Source organism: Zygosaccharomyces rouxii (assembly GCF_000026365.1).
Source record: "Zygosaccharomyces rouxii strain CBS732 chromosome B complete sequence".
Taxonomy (NCBI): Eukaryota; Fungi; Ascomycota; class Saccharomycetes; order Saccharomycetales; family Saccharomycetaceae; genus Zygosaccharomyces; species Zygosaccharomyces rouxii.
In genome coordinates this window covers 891,671-905,302 of record NC_012991.1, presented here as the reverse complement: position 1 = coordinate 905,302, position 13,632 = coordinate 891,671, and the positions used below count along the sequence as shown (strand labels likewise).

The 13,632-nt window shown below is 39.4% G+C and overlaps 10 protein-coding genes and 1 non-coding gene across 11 annotated transcripts; 9 read left to right on the top strand and 2 right to left on the bottom strand.

Annotated features, from left to right (window-relative positions):
* Positions 1-114: 114 nt before the first annotated feature.
* On the top strand, positions 115-1,074 carry SLU7 (mRNA splicing protein SLU7; the record flags this gene model as incomplete). Its single annotated transcript, XM_002495398.1, has 1 exon — positions 115-1,074. One exon carries the CDS (start codon positions 115-117, stop codon positions 1,072-1,074), a length of 960 nt encoding a protein of 319 aa, XP_002495443.1.
* A 180-nt stretch (positions 1,075-1,254) lies between these two features.
* RRP1 (Rrp1p) lies at positions 1,255-2,067 on the top strand (the record flags this gene model as incomplete). The annotated part of the gene is made up of 1 exon (XM_002495397.1): positions 1,255-2,067. The coding sequence occupies one exon, from the start codon at positions 1,255-1,257 to the stop codon at positions 2,065-2,067; it is 813 nt and encodes a 270-aa protein (XP_002495442.1).
* Positions 2,068-2,301: 234 nt separating this feature from the next.
* On the top strand, positions 2,302-2,529 carry SSS1 (translocon subunit SSS1; the record flags this gene model as incomplete). The annotated part of the gene is made up of 1 exon (XM_002495396.1): positions 2,302-2,529. One exon carries the CDS (start codon positions 2,302-2,304, stop codon positions 2,527-2,529), a length of 228 nt encoding a protein of 75 aa, XP_002495441.1.
* Positions 2,530-2,770: 241 nt separating this feature from the next.
* Positions 2,771-3,220, top strand: BUR6 (negative cofactor 2 transcription regulator complex subunit BUR6; the record flags this gene model as incomplete). The annotated part of the gene is made up of 1 exon (XM_002495395.1): positions 2,771-3,220. One exon carries the CDS (start codon positions 2,771-2,773, stop codon positions 3,218-3,220), a length of 450 nt encoding a protein of 149 aa, XP_002495440.1.
* Positions 3,221-4,045: 825 nt separating this feature from the next.
* Positions 4,046-6,229, top strand: AFR1 (Afr1p; the record flags this gene model as incomplete). Its single annotated transcript, XM_002495394.1, has 1 exon — positions 4,046-6,229. One exon carries the CDS (start codon positions 4,046-4,048, stop codon positions 6,227-6,229), a length of 2,184 nt encoding a protein of 727 aa, XP_002495439.1.
* Positions 6,230-6,580: 351 nt separating this feature from the next.
* Positions 6,581-6,652, top strand: ZYRO0B11396r. The gene has a single exon. It is a non-coding gene; the product is annotated as a tRNA-Glu (tRNA).
* Positions 6,653-6,929: 277 nt separating this feature from the next.
* TVP23 (Tvp23p) lies at positions 6,930-7,529 on the top strand (the record flags this gene model as incomplete). Its single annotated transcript, XM_002495393.1, has 1 exon — positions 6,930-7,529. The coding sequence occupies one exon, from the start codon at positions 6,930-6,932 to the stop codon at positions 7,527-7,529; it is 600 nt and encodes a 199-aa protein (XP_002495438.1).
* A 50-nt stretch (positions 7,530-7,579) lies between these two features.
* RRP8 (25S rRNA (adenine645-N1)-methyltransferase) lies at positions 7,580-8,689 on the bottom strand (the record flags this gene model as incomplete). The annotated part of the gene is made up of 1 exon (XM_002495392.1): positions 7,580-8,689. One exon carries the CDS (start codon positions 8,687-8,689, stop codon positions 7,580-7,582), a length of 1,110 nt encoding a protein of 369 aa, XP_002495437.1.
* A 223-nt stretch (positions 8,690-8,912) lies between these two features.
* STN1 (Stn1p) lies at positions 8,913-10,142 on the bottom strand (the record flags this gene model as incomplete). Its single annotated transcript, XM_002495391.1, has 1 exon — positions 8,913-10,142. The coding sequence occupies one exon, from the start codon at positions 10,140-10,142 to the stop codon at positions 8,913-8,915; it is 1,230 nt and encodes a 409-aa protein (XP_002495436.1).
* Positions 10,143-10,314: 172 nt separating this feature from the next.
* On the top strand, positions 10,315-10,767 carry ZYRO0B11308g (hydroxyisourate hydrolase; the record flags this gene model as incomplete). The annotated part of the gene is made up of 1 exon (XM_002495390.1): positions 10,315-10,767. One exon carries the CDS (start codon positions 10,315-10,317, stop codon positions 10,765-10,767), a length of 453 nt encoding a protein of 150 aa, XP_002495435.1.
* A 304-nt stretch (positions 10,768-11,071) lies between these two features.
* PDC2 (Pdc2p) lies at positions 11,072-13,546 on the top strand (the record flags this gene model as incomplete). The annotated part of the gene is made up of 1 exon (XM_002495389.1): positions 11,072-13,546. One exon carries the CDS (start codon positions 11,072-11,074, stop codon positions 13,544-13,546), a length of 2,475 nt encoding a protein of 824 aa, XP_002495434.1.
* Positions 13,547-13,632: the final 86 nt, after the last annotated feature.

Sequence of the window (13,632 nt, the reverse complement as noted above, 5' to 3'; positions counted from 1 at the left end):
CATCTCAATGCACTTTACAAAGTACAGTTAAGATATATAAAGGATACTGACGATTCATCGTACTGATCAGTTGATAGGACCACTGTGATACAGTAGAAATTCTGTCTAGCAACAATGAGTGAGAAACCAAAGGAAAATATTCACATACCACGATACATTAAAAACCAGCCGTGGTACTATAAAGAAGCCGCTGGTAAAGAAGATGATTATCTGGTTCATCACAGACAAGTTAAGAAAGGTACACTAGACATTGACAACAATTCAGAGCCTAAGTTGGGTCCTGGCATCCAAGATGAATTTGAAACTGTACGAATAAACAAGGATGATGTCAGACCGAGGTGCTTGAACTGTGGATCGAGTGATCATCTGAAAAGGGACTGCTTAGAAAGGCCCAAGAAAATCCTGAAAACTGATGATAAGGACCTTGTAGTTAAACGCAAAGCTTTTCAGGCGGTGGATTGGGATGCTAAACAAGATAGGTGGTTTGGATATACCGGTAAGGAATACGACGAAGTACTAAAGAACTGGAAAACCCCTTCACATCGCAAATCTAATGAATTGCAAGACCAAGATTGGGATACGGATGAAGAGATTGAATTAATGAAGTTAGGTCTCTATAAAGACCATGTCGGGGCACTAAAGCAAGATGATTCTCAAAATACACAATTGAAAGCTTCAGTAAGACTTAGAGAGGATAAAGCCGCTTATTTAAATGATCTAAATTCTTCAGAATTAAGATACGATCCCAAATCAAGAGTTTACAAAAGTGAAGAATTGGGATTTATCGATAACGATTCCCATATGTTTCACAGGCATCTCACTGGTGAAGCGCAAGAACTACAAAATTTAAACAAATTCAGCAGAACCCATGCAAGGCGTATGGGAGTTAGAGACGATGAAGAGAACGATGCAAAGGCCAAACATGTTTTAGTGGCGAATCCCACCCAATATGAAATGCTGAAAAGGCAAGACGGAGAACCCATTAAGAGGGATCGAGCCAAGGATGAGGGACAGGCTCAAAGGACAAAGGGAACTGCTAGAAGCAGGAAAGATCTGGAGGACCTGTACGGCTGAACGGTATCCATCACAGTCAACGGATTTTATTTTTTTTTTTTTTTTTTTTTTTTCCTTTCACTATGCGATGAGATGGAATAAAAAAAATTTGAAAAATTTGAAGATGAGATTAGATGAGCCTGAGATGAGCTTGTGAAGAATAGTAAGAAACAGTCTAAGAGGAAATAATTACCATTGGAAATGGATACCTCAGCATTTGTGAAGCAGTTGGGTTCCAATAGCAAGCCCATCAGGGATAATGCTTTAGAGAAACTTCAAAAGTACTTAACATCCAAGCCGGCAAAGCAGTCGAAGCAGATGCAGTACAACAAGTTGTGGAAAGGTCTTTATTTTGCCATGTGGTTCAGCGATCGTCCAAGACCACAACAGAGACTAGCTAACGAGCTGGCGGAATTGCATATGCTCTACCTGCAAGACAAGAACAAGAATAAGGATGACGATGAGCTGACATTAAACGATCAAGCATTCATCAAGTTCAGCCGCGCATTTTGGAAAATCATGGTAATGGAGTGGCTTCAAATTGACAGGTACCGTTTGGATAAGTACTTATTACTTATGAGAAGAGTTCTGTACAACCAACTAAAATACTTACAATCAAGAGATTGGTCCTCCAAATTAGTCGACACTTATTTGGAAAAAGTGATGAAACGCATACCATTAAGCGGATCACCCAAAGTGTCCAATGGTATCCCAATACACATTATGGATATTCTTTTAGATGAATGGCAAAGGCTTTTTGAAGGTGAACAACAATCACAGTTTGTTGAATTGCTCAGTGAAACGCCTTTGAAATCATTTTTAGCAATTTTCAAAGAATTGTTGTCCAATGTAGATAACAGTAAGGTGCTAAGAAACAAGATTAAGAGAGATTTTCTGAGAGATGAGAGATGGGGCCAATGGGGGATTGACGTTGGATTGCCCAAGAAAGCAGACAAAGACGGAGAAGAAGAAGACGACGATGAGGAAGAAGCTGAAGAGTGGCATGGATTTTAGGATAGAAATTATGTAATTTTAGCAAGGGAATCGCATTTTTGTTAGCCGCTGAAGCGATTGTATTATTGCGAATAGGTGTGGATCATTTCGGGTTACCCGTCCTTCGCGCAGTTAATGCAACTTACCGATTCAAAGATGAAATAATTGAACACGTACAAGAAGTTATAGCACTACAAACAACAAGCGAATCAATCACCTCTGCTGTCAGATCTCGTTATCGCTACCTTTACAAACATGGCCAAACCTGTTGAGAAATCTGAAAACAACCAAATTGACAAATTGGCAGAAGCTCCACTAGAGTTCGTCAAAGAAGGATCACAATTCCTTAACAAGTGTAAAAAGCCTGACACGAAGGAATACGTCAAAATTGTGAGAGCTGTTGGTATTGGCTTTGTTTCAGTCGGTGTGATTGGTTATGCCATCAAACTAATCCACATTCCAATTAGATACCTAATCGTGTAGATGGGGTCGGAATCAAATTGAACTACAGACATAAATACGTGTACGGTATAAGTGTAAATGTAAATTTAAGTGTTTTAGCATAAGATGCATTAGTTGAATCGAATCTCCATCTTTTCCTTCCTTCTCAGCCTTTTCTGTACCCACATATGTACATATATATATAAGTACGTCAGTTTGAAAAATCTTGAACATAAAGAACTCTAACAACTACCAGTCACGAAACCGAGAGAAGCGAATAATAATGGATGAAAACGTCATGGAAGACCAAAACCAATTAGCGGATGCAGTCGCACCTGCCACCGAAGCTGAGATGACTACTACTACTACTACAACGACCAAAGTACCTGATGAGAAGGCCGTTATGGAATTACAAGACGTGTTTGATAAGATTAAAACTCACTTCCCGCCAGCCAAAGTAAAGAAAATAATGCAAACTGACGAGGATATCGGCAAAGTTTCACAAGCAACGCCTGTAATCGCTGGCAGATCCCTAGAATTTTTCATCGCACTCCTGGTCAAGCGTAGTAGCGACACGGCAAGAAGATTAGGCTGTAAGAGAATTAGCGGTGAAGTAATGAAGGAAACCATCTTGACAGATGAAAAATTCGATTTCTTAAGAGAAAATGTATGTGGAGAAAAATTCGAAGCTGAAGGTGATGATCAAGACCAAGATTCCTCAATGAACGAGTGAGTGCGCTATAGTTAGAAGAACTAACTATTTCCTAGATTTGGTACTGCTAAATGGTTTGGGGCAAACAGCCTCGAAGACTTTTTCTTTTCACATCGGCGTTCACATCAGATGACAAAAAAATCAATGAGCTACTCATGGACGATTTATCCATCTCAAGTGAGTGCGTCTGAGACAGGCTCAAAGTAATGGGTCCATGGATTCCTCCGAAAGCATGCCTTACCGGTAGGTGAAACCACGTTACCATTGCGGAATGATTAGCTGGCAAGAAATCAGAGTAGTTCCGTACTCTGAAGGTTTGCTAAATTTCCATGTTGAGTTTATACTCGCGACGCGGTGAAACTCTGATCCTAATTAGGTGAAAACCACCTAACGATTGTGTTGCACATAGTCGTAGATGTTTCAACGCAGCTGGTGCTACGGAATGGATACGCATCCTTCCCCTTATGAGTATGTTTATACCATTGACAACGATATGGTATTTTTAGGAATGTGCTGGGGTAAGAGATTACAGCCCTGTAGAGATTCAGTAATAGTAATAATACAGTAATATTAGTTAATAATAATAATAATAATAATAATAATAATAATAATAATAATAATAATAACAACTACGTTGAGTTGTCAGTAAAGAGGAGGAAAGTTCTAGCTTGGCAATAAACAATCTTCTACCTAAAACTTTTTTTTCTACTTCTTTTCAACATTGTCGTTAAAGTGAACTGCTTTCGCATTTTTACCTTTTCACTTCTTCCACTTTGTCCACTTCATCATTTATCCATTCAGTCGTGCCTTTGGTACACTGCCAAGTGAATTGAGTATTTCATTGATATGGCTACAGGAATGTACATGCATGGAAGCATACCGAGGTCGAGCTCAACGTCAGATCTGTTTGACGCTTCAATACCACATAATGTCAATAGTAGGAGACGGAAGGCTGGTAGTGGATTGAAGAACAGTTTCTCGTCGTTCGATGTATGGTCAATTCCGGCTTCTTCCCCCACAGAGGCGACCTCGTCTTCATCAGCAGCTTCTATTAGATCGACGACCACAACAAGAACTGCAAGGAGGCATCAACCCCCTCCTCCAAGACCGTTGACGCCATACCAATTGCAGAGGAAGCAGATGAAGAGCTCATTTCAATTCCCTAATGGTGAAAATTTCACACCTAGGAATAAGCGTATGACGAAATCTTCGAGTGCCATACAGCTGGCAACGCCAGCTGTGCATCAGCAAGCACCAATCCAACTACCACCACCGTCGAGGGCTCAAACTTTAAACGGGTTTAGGGCTGGTCGTAATTTTACTATGGACGGTATGCCGAGATCACAGTCGTTAACATCACTGTCACCTCAACGTACAAATACGCCGTGGAAAAATAACCTATTGGGATCACACCCTGGTATATATCCGTTTGCGAATTCGAATTCAACCGAAACTACTTTGAGTAGTAATGGTAGTAGTCGAAGTATTCGTAATGGTGTTCGTACTAGCTCTGGTAGTGTTCAAAGTAGACCAACAACTGTCAGCACACCTGATAGAGAAGTGGCACCATCGTTTAAACCATTTTTGCCAACAGTTGAACCAGGCGATTCCCCTCCAAAGAGTTTAGGTAGCTCAAACGATGAAGATTTTCAGTCTGCAAGAGGCTCTTTAATTGAGGAAGAACAGGAATCACCTCAATTGGAACCGAGACTTTCACTTCAAGTTGGATTGGAACCAGAACAAATTGCAGATGACCAATTGGATGATGAACTCAGCATCTACCAGGATGAAGTTCCAGTGCAAGCACCAGAACCGAAGCCGGAACCAGTGCCAGAACCGTTAAAGAAGCGGGAAGTACGGGAACCAAGTGTCAAGGAGCATGTTACTAGACAAACAGTGCAGCAACTGTCACCCTTGGCAAGCAATGACGATAAAGTTTCTAGAAAATCAAAAGTTGGTAAATTCTTTCGTAGAATTCTCCACAATTCGACCCCTAATGCGTTAAGAAAACGTAAACGTAACCAAACGCCAAGTTCGAGTAGTTCGGGTTCACCGGTTATCGCACCATTGCATAAGGCAAGACACCGTAACGTTAGTGTTACGGATGAAGGCAGTCCACTACCAAGTATAAAAAGTTCAAGCGTACAAAAGACACGTTCAAATCCAAGACAACAGCAAAAACAAAAGCAAGACACTCGCAATAGTCGTAACGATACCGAAACGAGTTTTAACGATACCACTGATAAATGTCGTCAATCATCTTTAACACCATCATTGGAAGCGGAGGAAGACGTTCTTATGGATACAGATTTAGTATTTGATAGTCTTCTACTGAAGGCAGATTCAAACCATCCTTCGACATGGAATAGGCAGCGGGACCTGCAATTAAAACTTCAGACGCTTGCGTCACCTAAAAAATCTCCTACAGATGAAAAGGAAGGTGAATCTTTCAGTTCGAATTCGAACTCTTTAGTCACACGACAAACTGATGATGACGAATCTAATGTCGACTATGAATTAATCCAAGAATTTTCGAAATTAGGTAACTATATCGAAGGACCGTCAAATGCAATTGAACAAAATAAGGCTTTAAAAAATCAAGAAATTCCACCGAGTACCGATTTACCACATACCACTTTACCACCACGAAGATCACCCAGAAGACCAAATTTGCCAAATAAAAGTTTAGTTCAGTCGTTTTACGGTCATGATGACAGTAACACCAGGATAATTAAAAGATTGCAAAAAAATTGGGACAATGTACATTTTGATAGTGCGCCACCTTTGACTACCAACGGAGGTGCTCGTGAAAAAAGTCTAAGGTTTGCACAAGATGTATACGTCAAGGATACCTGGTCGCCCGTCGAATATTTTAGAAGTGATAAACTTTTCATTAAAGAACGTCGCCGGATGATGCAGTTAGAAAATAGTGGATTTGTGAACTCCATTAAAAGGGAATTAAATGAATATAAACGAGACGAAATGGCGGTTCATATCGATAGTGCCAAATTTACACATTTTTTTGTTTAATACCTTCAACAACAACAACAATAATCATAATCATAATCATAATCATAATCATAATCACAATCATACTTATAATGATAATAATCATAATAATAATAACAAGCACGAATAAATCGAATCAAAAGAAGAAATTGCTACGTCCAAAAGCTTTCAGAAGCGAACATAATAGTTTTTTTTTAAAAAAACCATCCTAGATTTCATAAAGGATATAGTTCACTTATCACATAAGATAATGGGATATTTTGTCAATAGTTCTTCACATTTAATTAGTAACCCGCCAATAATTTATATGAACGCAATCTACACAGTAAGTGTGGTCCCAATCTATAACCTTCTATTTTCAAGAATTACTACTCCGATGTAGTGTAACGGCTATCACATCACGCTTTCACCGTGGAGACCGGGGTTCGACTCCCCGTATCGGAATTCTTTTTTACTTTTTAAATCCTTATTGATATAAATTAGTTCAATTCCATCTCCCGCAAGGAGCCATTACTACAAACAGGCTGACAATGTATCCAATGGTTCTCTAGCTTTCAAATCTCATTTGCAACTGGTTCTACCGAAAAGCATTCTAACTGTATGGCAACTTTCAACTCACTAAACAACATTATTTCAAGCGCGAGTTGACAAAAATCTTAGCTTTACCATCACCAATTCTAGTAATATACGATTGTGAGATAGACAAGGGGGTACTTCATCAATGGCAATTTTAGATCACATTAAAAATTTCTACAATACAATTTTAAAATCATCGCATCCACTATTACTTGCGGCACATTTAAGTGGTAAAGTGGCTCCCATATTATTCTATGTACTCGGTTCGCTATTTCTAGGGTTCACACCCCAATTCATTGTCGTTGTATTACTACTGGCACAAGATTTTTATTTGACTAAAAACATCAGTGGACGTAGATTGGTTCAATTGCGTTGGTGGTACGATCCGTCATCAGAAGGAATTAGAGCGTTTATCTTTGAGTCTTATAAACAATATGCACCCGGCCCTCCAATAAATCCTATTGATTCCAAATTATTCTGGTGGTCCATGTATGTTACACCATTAGTATGGTGTGTATTTGCATTTTTATGCATCATAAGGTTTAAACTTTTCTACTTACTACTAGTGCTAGTAGGCGTAGTTTTAACCGGATGGAACACTTATGGATTTCATTGTTGCGAAAAATGGGATCCAGATCATGATGAAAATAGTAGTGGCAGTTGGTTCCAGATGCCATCAATCCCAGGGCTGGATAACATATACAGATTAGCGACAATCCAAAATTTCTTCCGTCCTTCCTCATGATAGTAAAAAAAATCATATAAATATACATGTATGCAAATATATAAACATTATTACCTTCTCTTATAGATACAAGGTTTTAATAACCATTTACCTTCAGATTCCTTTAGTCTCTTATCCTCTAAAGCTTCCCTTTCATTTTCTGTCTCTATAAATTTATGCTTTCTTTCTAATTTAGCCCTTCTTTCCTCGATAATTTCCTGTGGAGGTTTAAAGAATTCAAACCTGGTAAACATTTTATTTTCATTATCGGTTTTCTTGTGGAAAAATCCTAACAGTTTTAATGCTTCAACGAATTCTTCACCTTTCCCATCTGCAAATCTCGATTTAATCTCTGCAATCCACAATTCACCTCTTGGTGCTAAGAGCCTATAGGCTTCTTTAATAAAATCTAGAAAGTTAGTCCCCATTAGAGCTAGACAGAAAACGACAATCGTACATGAATTATCCGGTAACGGTACGTTTTTTATATCTGCCACGGTAATTAGGTCATTGGCCTTCTTTAGATCAAAACTGTGAACCACATGGGATTTTCGGTGATTTGGCTTAGACCTCTTATTAATTTGAGCAAAATATTTGTTAATATCAAGAGCCAATTGGGCTTCTCCACACCCCATATCGGCAATGACAATCTGCTTATTTTTTAAACCTGGTAGTCCACCTGGAGCATTGACAGGTCTTTTCGATCTTTGACGTATCTCTTCTACAAATACATCTACAGGATTTTCAGGCCATGATTCCACTTGTGATTTGAACCCATCATGGTATTCGTCAAATAGCTGAGGTTGCTCTTTGATCATTTTTAGCGCATCCTCTGAACTTATAGTGTACAATTGTTCATTGATCCACCTAAATCTGGATCCAGTTAGTTTAGCCATCATTTTTTGTTGCAACGGAGTCAACTTTCTCTCAATTTTCGGAGCAGGTACACTGCTAGTAGAGCTACTGGAAGAATCTTTAGTCTTTCTCTTCTTCTGTGGAACATCTTCTTGAGCAGGTTCAGGCTGATGCTTCAAATTTTTCAATTCATTTTGCTGTTTCTTCTGCTCTTTACGTTTTTCCTTCTGCTCTTTCTTCTTCTCTTGGCCCTTGGCAGATTTGGCATCGTAGTAAGCCACATTTTCAGTCTTTAGGTCCCAGCCATCAACTTTGAACAACCCCATGATTAGCTGCTTTCGAAACTTTCTATCAGTATGATTGTAGCGATGAGATGAGATGAGATGAGATAAGATGAGATGCGCTTCTTACCCAAAATTTTTCAACGACGTTAATCGTGATCGGTATACCGATGACTTGGAAAGCCCTTATAACAAACTTCCCTGATATTGAAGCTCCCAGGAACTTCAACGGTTCATTGATCATGTTCACCATACTCGACGGTCCCCTTCACCTCTCGTGTGGCTCATATTTGAAATGAATCACTGAAAATTCACCGCCATCAGCACCTATCCACCAACCCACCAACAACTGTGGATACAATAGACAAATTCTTCTTAGGGATTCTTTAAAGATATCGACAATAGCTTTCTTGGTAAACTCGCAATGTTTTAATTTATCGCGAATATGGTTGTAATCGATACGTCCCGTGTTGCACTGTAACTTGATCAAAGTCAAAACTCTATGCATACTGTACTCGTGCAGATCTTTCAACGGTTTCAGATCAACCAGATTGTCATTGGAATGACATCGGAGCAGACCTGATTTCTGTAATTTATGCAATTGATCGTAAAGGGATTCAGATTTCAACTGTTGCCACGGTTTGACCGGTAGATTTACCCTCTGATTCTGGAATCTTAAAGTAGCTAGTTGATTCAGCAGTGTCGAAAGACCACTGTACAATTCAGTGGTGTATGCTCTTTTACCTTCGTGTTTGAGCAACCCTCTGAGAAATTCTATCTTCAATTCTGTAATGTTACAAATAACCTGCGGCAGAGGAGAAGGTGGTGGGGAATCCACTGGCGAAGGTGAAGGTAATGGAGACGGTGGTGACAATTGTTCGTAGGTGCTTGTAATTACCAGAGAGTCCATTACATTTGCAGTGTGCATCTGCTGAATGTAATTGGAAGTCGGTGGTTCTGATGAAACTGGTTCAACCCACGGTATGGACAGTTTACGCCTAAACTCAATTGCACTTTGCCAATGTTCAATTTCAGCGATGATATCAGGAATGAAGTCAATCCACTCGACCACCATTTCACGGTACCATAGGTTAAAAGCACCGCTAATTCTTAACTTCTGACCACATATTGACCCCCAGGAAAGACCATTCTCCATTGCTAAGGGCTCAAGACATTTGCACTGCAAGAATCTTGCTGAACCACTGCAATCATCGAGCTGCATGAATATGTAGTCATCATCTCCAATACACTTGTACCGACAACCAACCACCACCCCCACCACAGATATCTTGTTCAATGGATGATTTTTATAAAATAGCCCACGGAACTGATTCCCATAGTGTCTTCGGCAAAGGTTCTTGGAGTCTTCCACCAGCTCTAACAAGTCAACCACTAGTATTGGTACTGTGACTCCATGGTATGGGTTCTTATCAAAAACAAACGGTGAATAGTAAACTAAGTCACCTTCTTGATGAATCACATCGTGGCGACCAACCATCCGTACGTTACCTTTGATCACCACTTCGCTTTTCACCGATGATAATGATGGTTACGATAAGTCGTTGCAGGTTTCAAGTACATTCAGATATATAAAGAGAAGCACTTCTCTGTGATAATGACAACAATTGTGTAACCATGATCAAAGAAAACATATTGGTAAACCAGCATCAATGGCTCCGAATCCTATAACCTGTCACATACTCGACACCACTACAGGCAAGCCCGCTGCTAACGTCGTGTGCTCTATTTACAAGGTTTACATTGGTGAAGGCAACGACGATCAAGATCAATTGATTGAGACCCAAGAAGCCCAGATTTTAGCAAGAGCACGCACCAACGATGACGGTAGAATCCCACTATGGGTGTTTAACCCTGACATGTCCCAGAGGAAGTTACTAGCCACGAACGGTATCCAAGAGGCCGATCAAGAGTTGCAGTGGAGGGAACTCAAACCTGGTTACTACAAGATAAGGTTCCAGACTGGTCTCTATTTCAAGTCTCAGGGACAAACAAATTTTCACCCTTTTGTTGATATCTTGTTTCATATAGATAACGGCTCGAGGCACTATCACATCCCCCTACTGTTGAGTAACTACGGTTACACCACTTACAAGGGCAGTTAAGTAAGCCATTGGGATTCGTCTCATCGAGATAACCCAAACAGACTCCGTAGAGTAACATAAAGATAAGTATAAGACGTTGTAAAGAACCTTAATAGCAGATCAGAGCCAACCTACTTTATTTTTGTTGTTACATTCTTCACAAGAGAAATCAGTTGTTCTTATGACAAAAGACATGAAAAAAAAAATCAATGTCCTCCTTAGCTAAAAAGACTAAACCTTACCCAAAAACCATTCCAATAGAAGAAAAGAAGGAGAAGGAAGGAAGCTCAAGGCAGGAAAGTTATGGGGAAATTTTTTATGAGATATGCTTTCTATTGAACATAGGTATAATATCTGTCTTATGGCAGAGAGACATCCCAAATGGACACAATTGGATTTAGCCAGATGGGCATATGAGGCATTTCAACTGCCCAAAATACCATCACAGGGAACTATTTCACGATTATTAGCCAAGAAGGATGTCTATATGAACTGTAAGGACAGTGAAAAATGTGCGAATAGAATTAGGAAACCCAATAATCTACTGGTAAGAAGAATTTTACAGGAATGGGTATCACAGAGCATATGGAATGGTATACCTGTAACGTCACCCATCCTACAGGATACTGCACAATCCGTTTGGTATCGAATACCTGCAGAACATAGAGAGGGCAATGGCTGCTTTTCATACAAGTGGATCACGAATTTTTTGGCCAAGATGAGTGTTAATATCTCGAGTATGGAGGAACAGACACCGAAACCGCCCAAGGTATGGACTTTTGAAGAGAGGAACGAACTGAAAGAATACTTTAGTCAGGTCCCACCTAGAGATATTTTCACTCTGGATGAAACTTTTTTGGCTTATAATTTACCGCTAGACTATGCGCAGTACGAGGCAAGTCAAATGCAGAGAAAGATTGAAGTGGCCACTGTAATGCTATGCTGTAATCTAGATGGATCGGAGAAGCTGAAGCCCCTAGTTGTTGGTAAATATAACAGCTATAGAAGCTTTAGGAACTATTTTCCAGAGGAACCGCAGGATCCCGTGTCACAATCGCTATTAGGTGGGAAAATGGCAAGAAGATTTGGAATTTCGTATCACAGTAATAGAAAATCATGGTTGACAAGCAATCTTTTCCACGACTGGCTGGCTCGTTGGGATAAAAGACTGGTAGCTGATAATCGGAAAATATGGATTGTATTAGATGACTCTTGTTCTCACAGAATTATCAATTTACATTTGAAAAACATCGAATTGGTTTATACCTCTGCGAACTCAAGATTCTTACCCTTTAACTGGGGGGTTTTAGATGAATTCAAGACAAGGTATAGAATCCAACAGTACCAAGCTTTGATCAGTTTACAAAAGCAGTTGGAGAAGAAGTATCATCGTAAGGTACTGATAAGTTTTGAGCAAAGTCAATTGACCATGTCAAATGCATTCAAATTCGTTAGAGAAGCCTGGAAATCAATTCCTTTGGAGACTATTAGAGGTAACTGGAAAAGTGCAGGTATTCTACCAGCAGAAATGATCCAAACTGATGAAAGCGTTAGTATGGCTTTTAAGAAAAATGAAGTTTTAGAAGCAAGACTTAATGAGCTTTGTAATAAATTTTATTGCTCGAAAAAATGGGATCATGACATGTTATTGGATTTAAATTTAGAGAATAAAAATACAAATTTTCTGAGCACAGAAGAATTGGTGGAAAGTGCAATAGTCGATCCAATTGAGCCAGATTCACAAGACGATAAACTTAATCGTAATAATAATAACGCTCTCCCATATTCTTACAATCTTGATATAATTACAGATGGTAACGTTGGAATTAATGTTGGTGACATTGCAGATAATTCAGAATCGGATGAAGAAGATGCTGATAAAACTTACACGAGAAATGACGTTCAAACGGCCGAGAAGGCCATAGAATATGCTATTAACGCCGGTGAAACTTCACTGATAGGTAGTACAAATGACAACGGCGAAATGGACACAGGTTATGAAGTTAACATTGATAAGTTTTTGGGTGAGGATTTTACATCTAAAGATAGCCAACAGGGGAAAATGTACAATGTTAGCACTTTGATAGACAAGCCCAATTTGTTTATGAGTGAAAATGGGGAATTAGATTTGAGAAATGTAGGGATTGACACTTCAATGGTTCCATCAGAATATTTCAACGATGTGTTTTCAGCTTCAATTCAAGATCAACCTAGCGGGACCAGCATTCCTAGTACGAATCAAGCTACCACTAATATGGCATCTCAAAATATAGGACCAGCTTACGCTACTGCTACCACTACGGAAGCTACTGATACTACCAATACGTCAGTACCCAGTGCTACTTCCCAAAGTCAAGTCTCCTCTGCTACAGCAATCCCTCCATTCGAAGATCCAACGTTAAATCACATACTCAACGATCCAGTTGTACCAGATAGACCTCCAGCGACCTCACCCCTAAACGATTTCACAATCGATACAACTTCCCTCCAAAACCTGCAGTCAAATATCAACATTGCTCAGGCGTTAGGAAATGTCCTAAAGCATACAGAATCAAGAGAACTGGCTTTCTCTGAATCTACGATTAACGAGATGAAGTTCAACTATAATACTCTTTTGTCCAAGATTCACAAGACGAGGAAAAATTTAAGTATTTCGAAGGTTAGACGTGGACAAGTCCAATTGGAACGGTTTCTAACTAATGCCAATAATCCGAGCCCCAGCGGTTCTGAGGCTTCTTCCACTCATAATATTCAGGGCCAAGTAAATTTGCAGCTGCCCGGTAATGCTACCTTTTTCTAATGATAGTATTTAAAAATTTGATGTGAAATGATTAATTTTCTGTATTTTATTACCCTTTATTTATTGGTACAAATGCTTAATTTTAA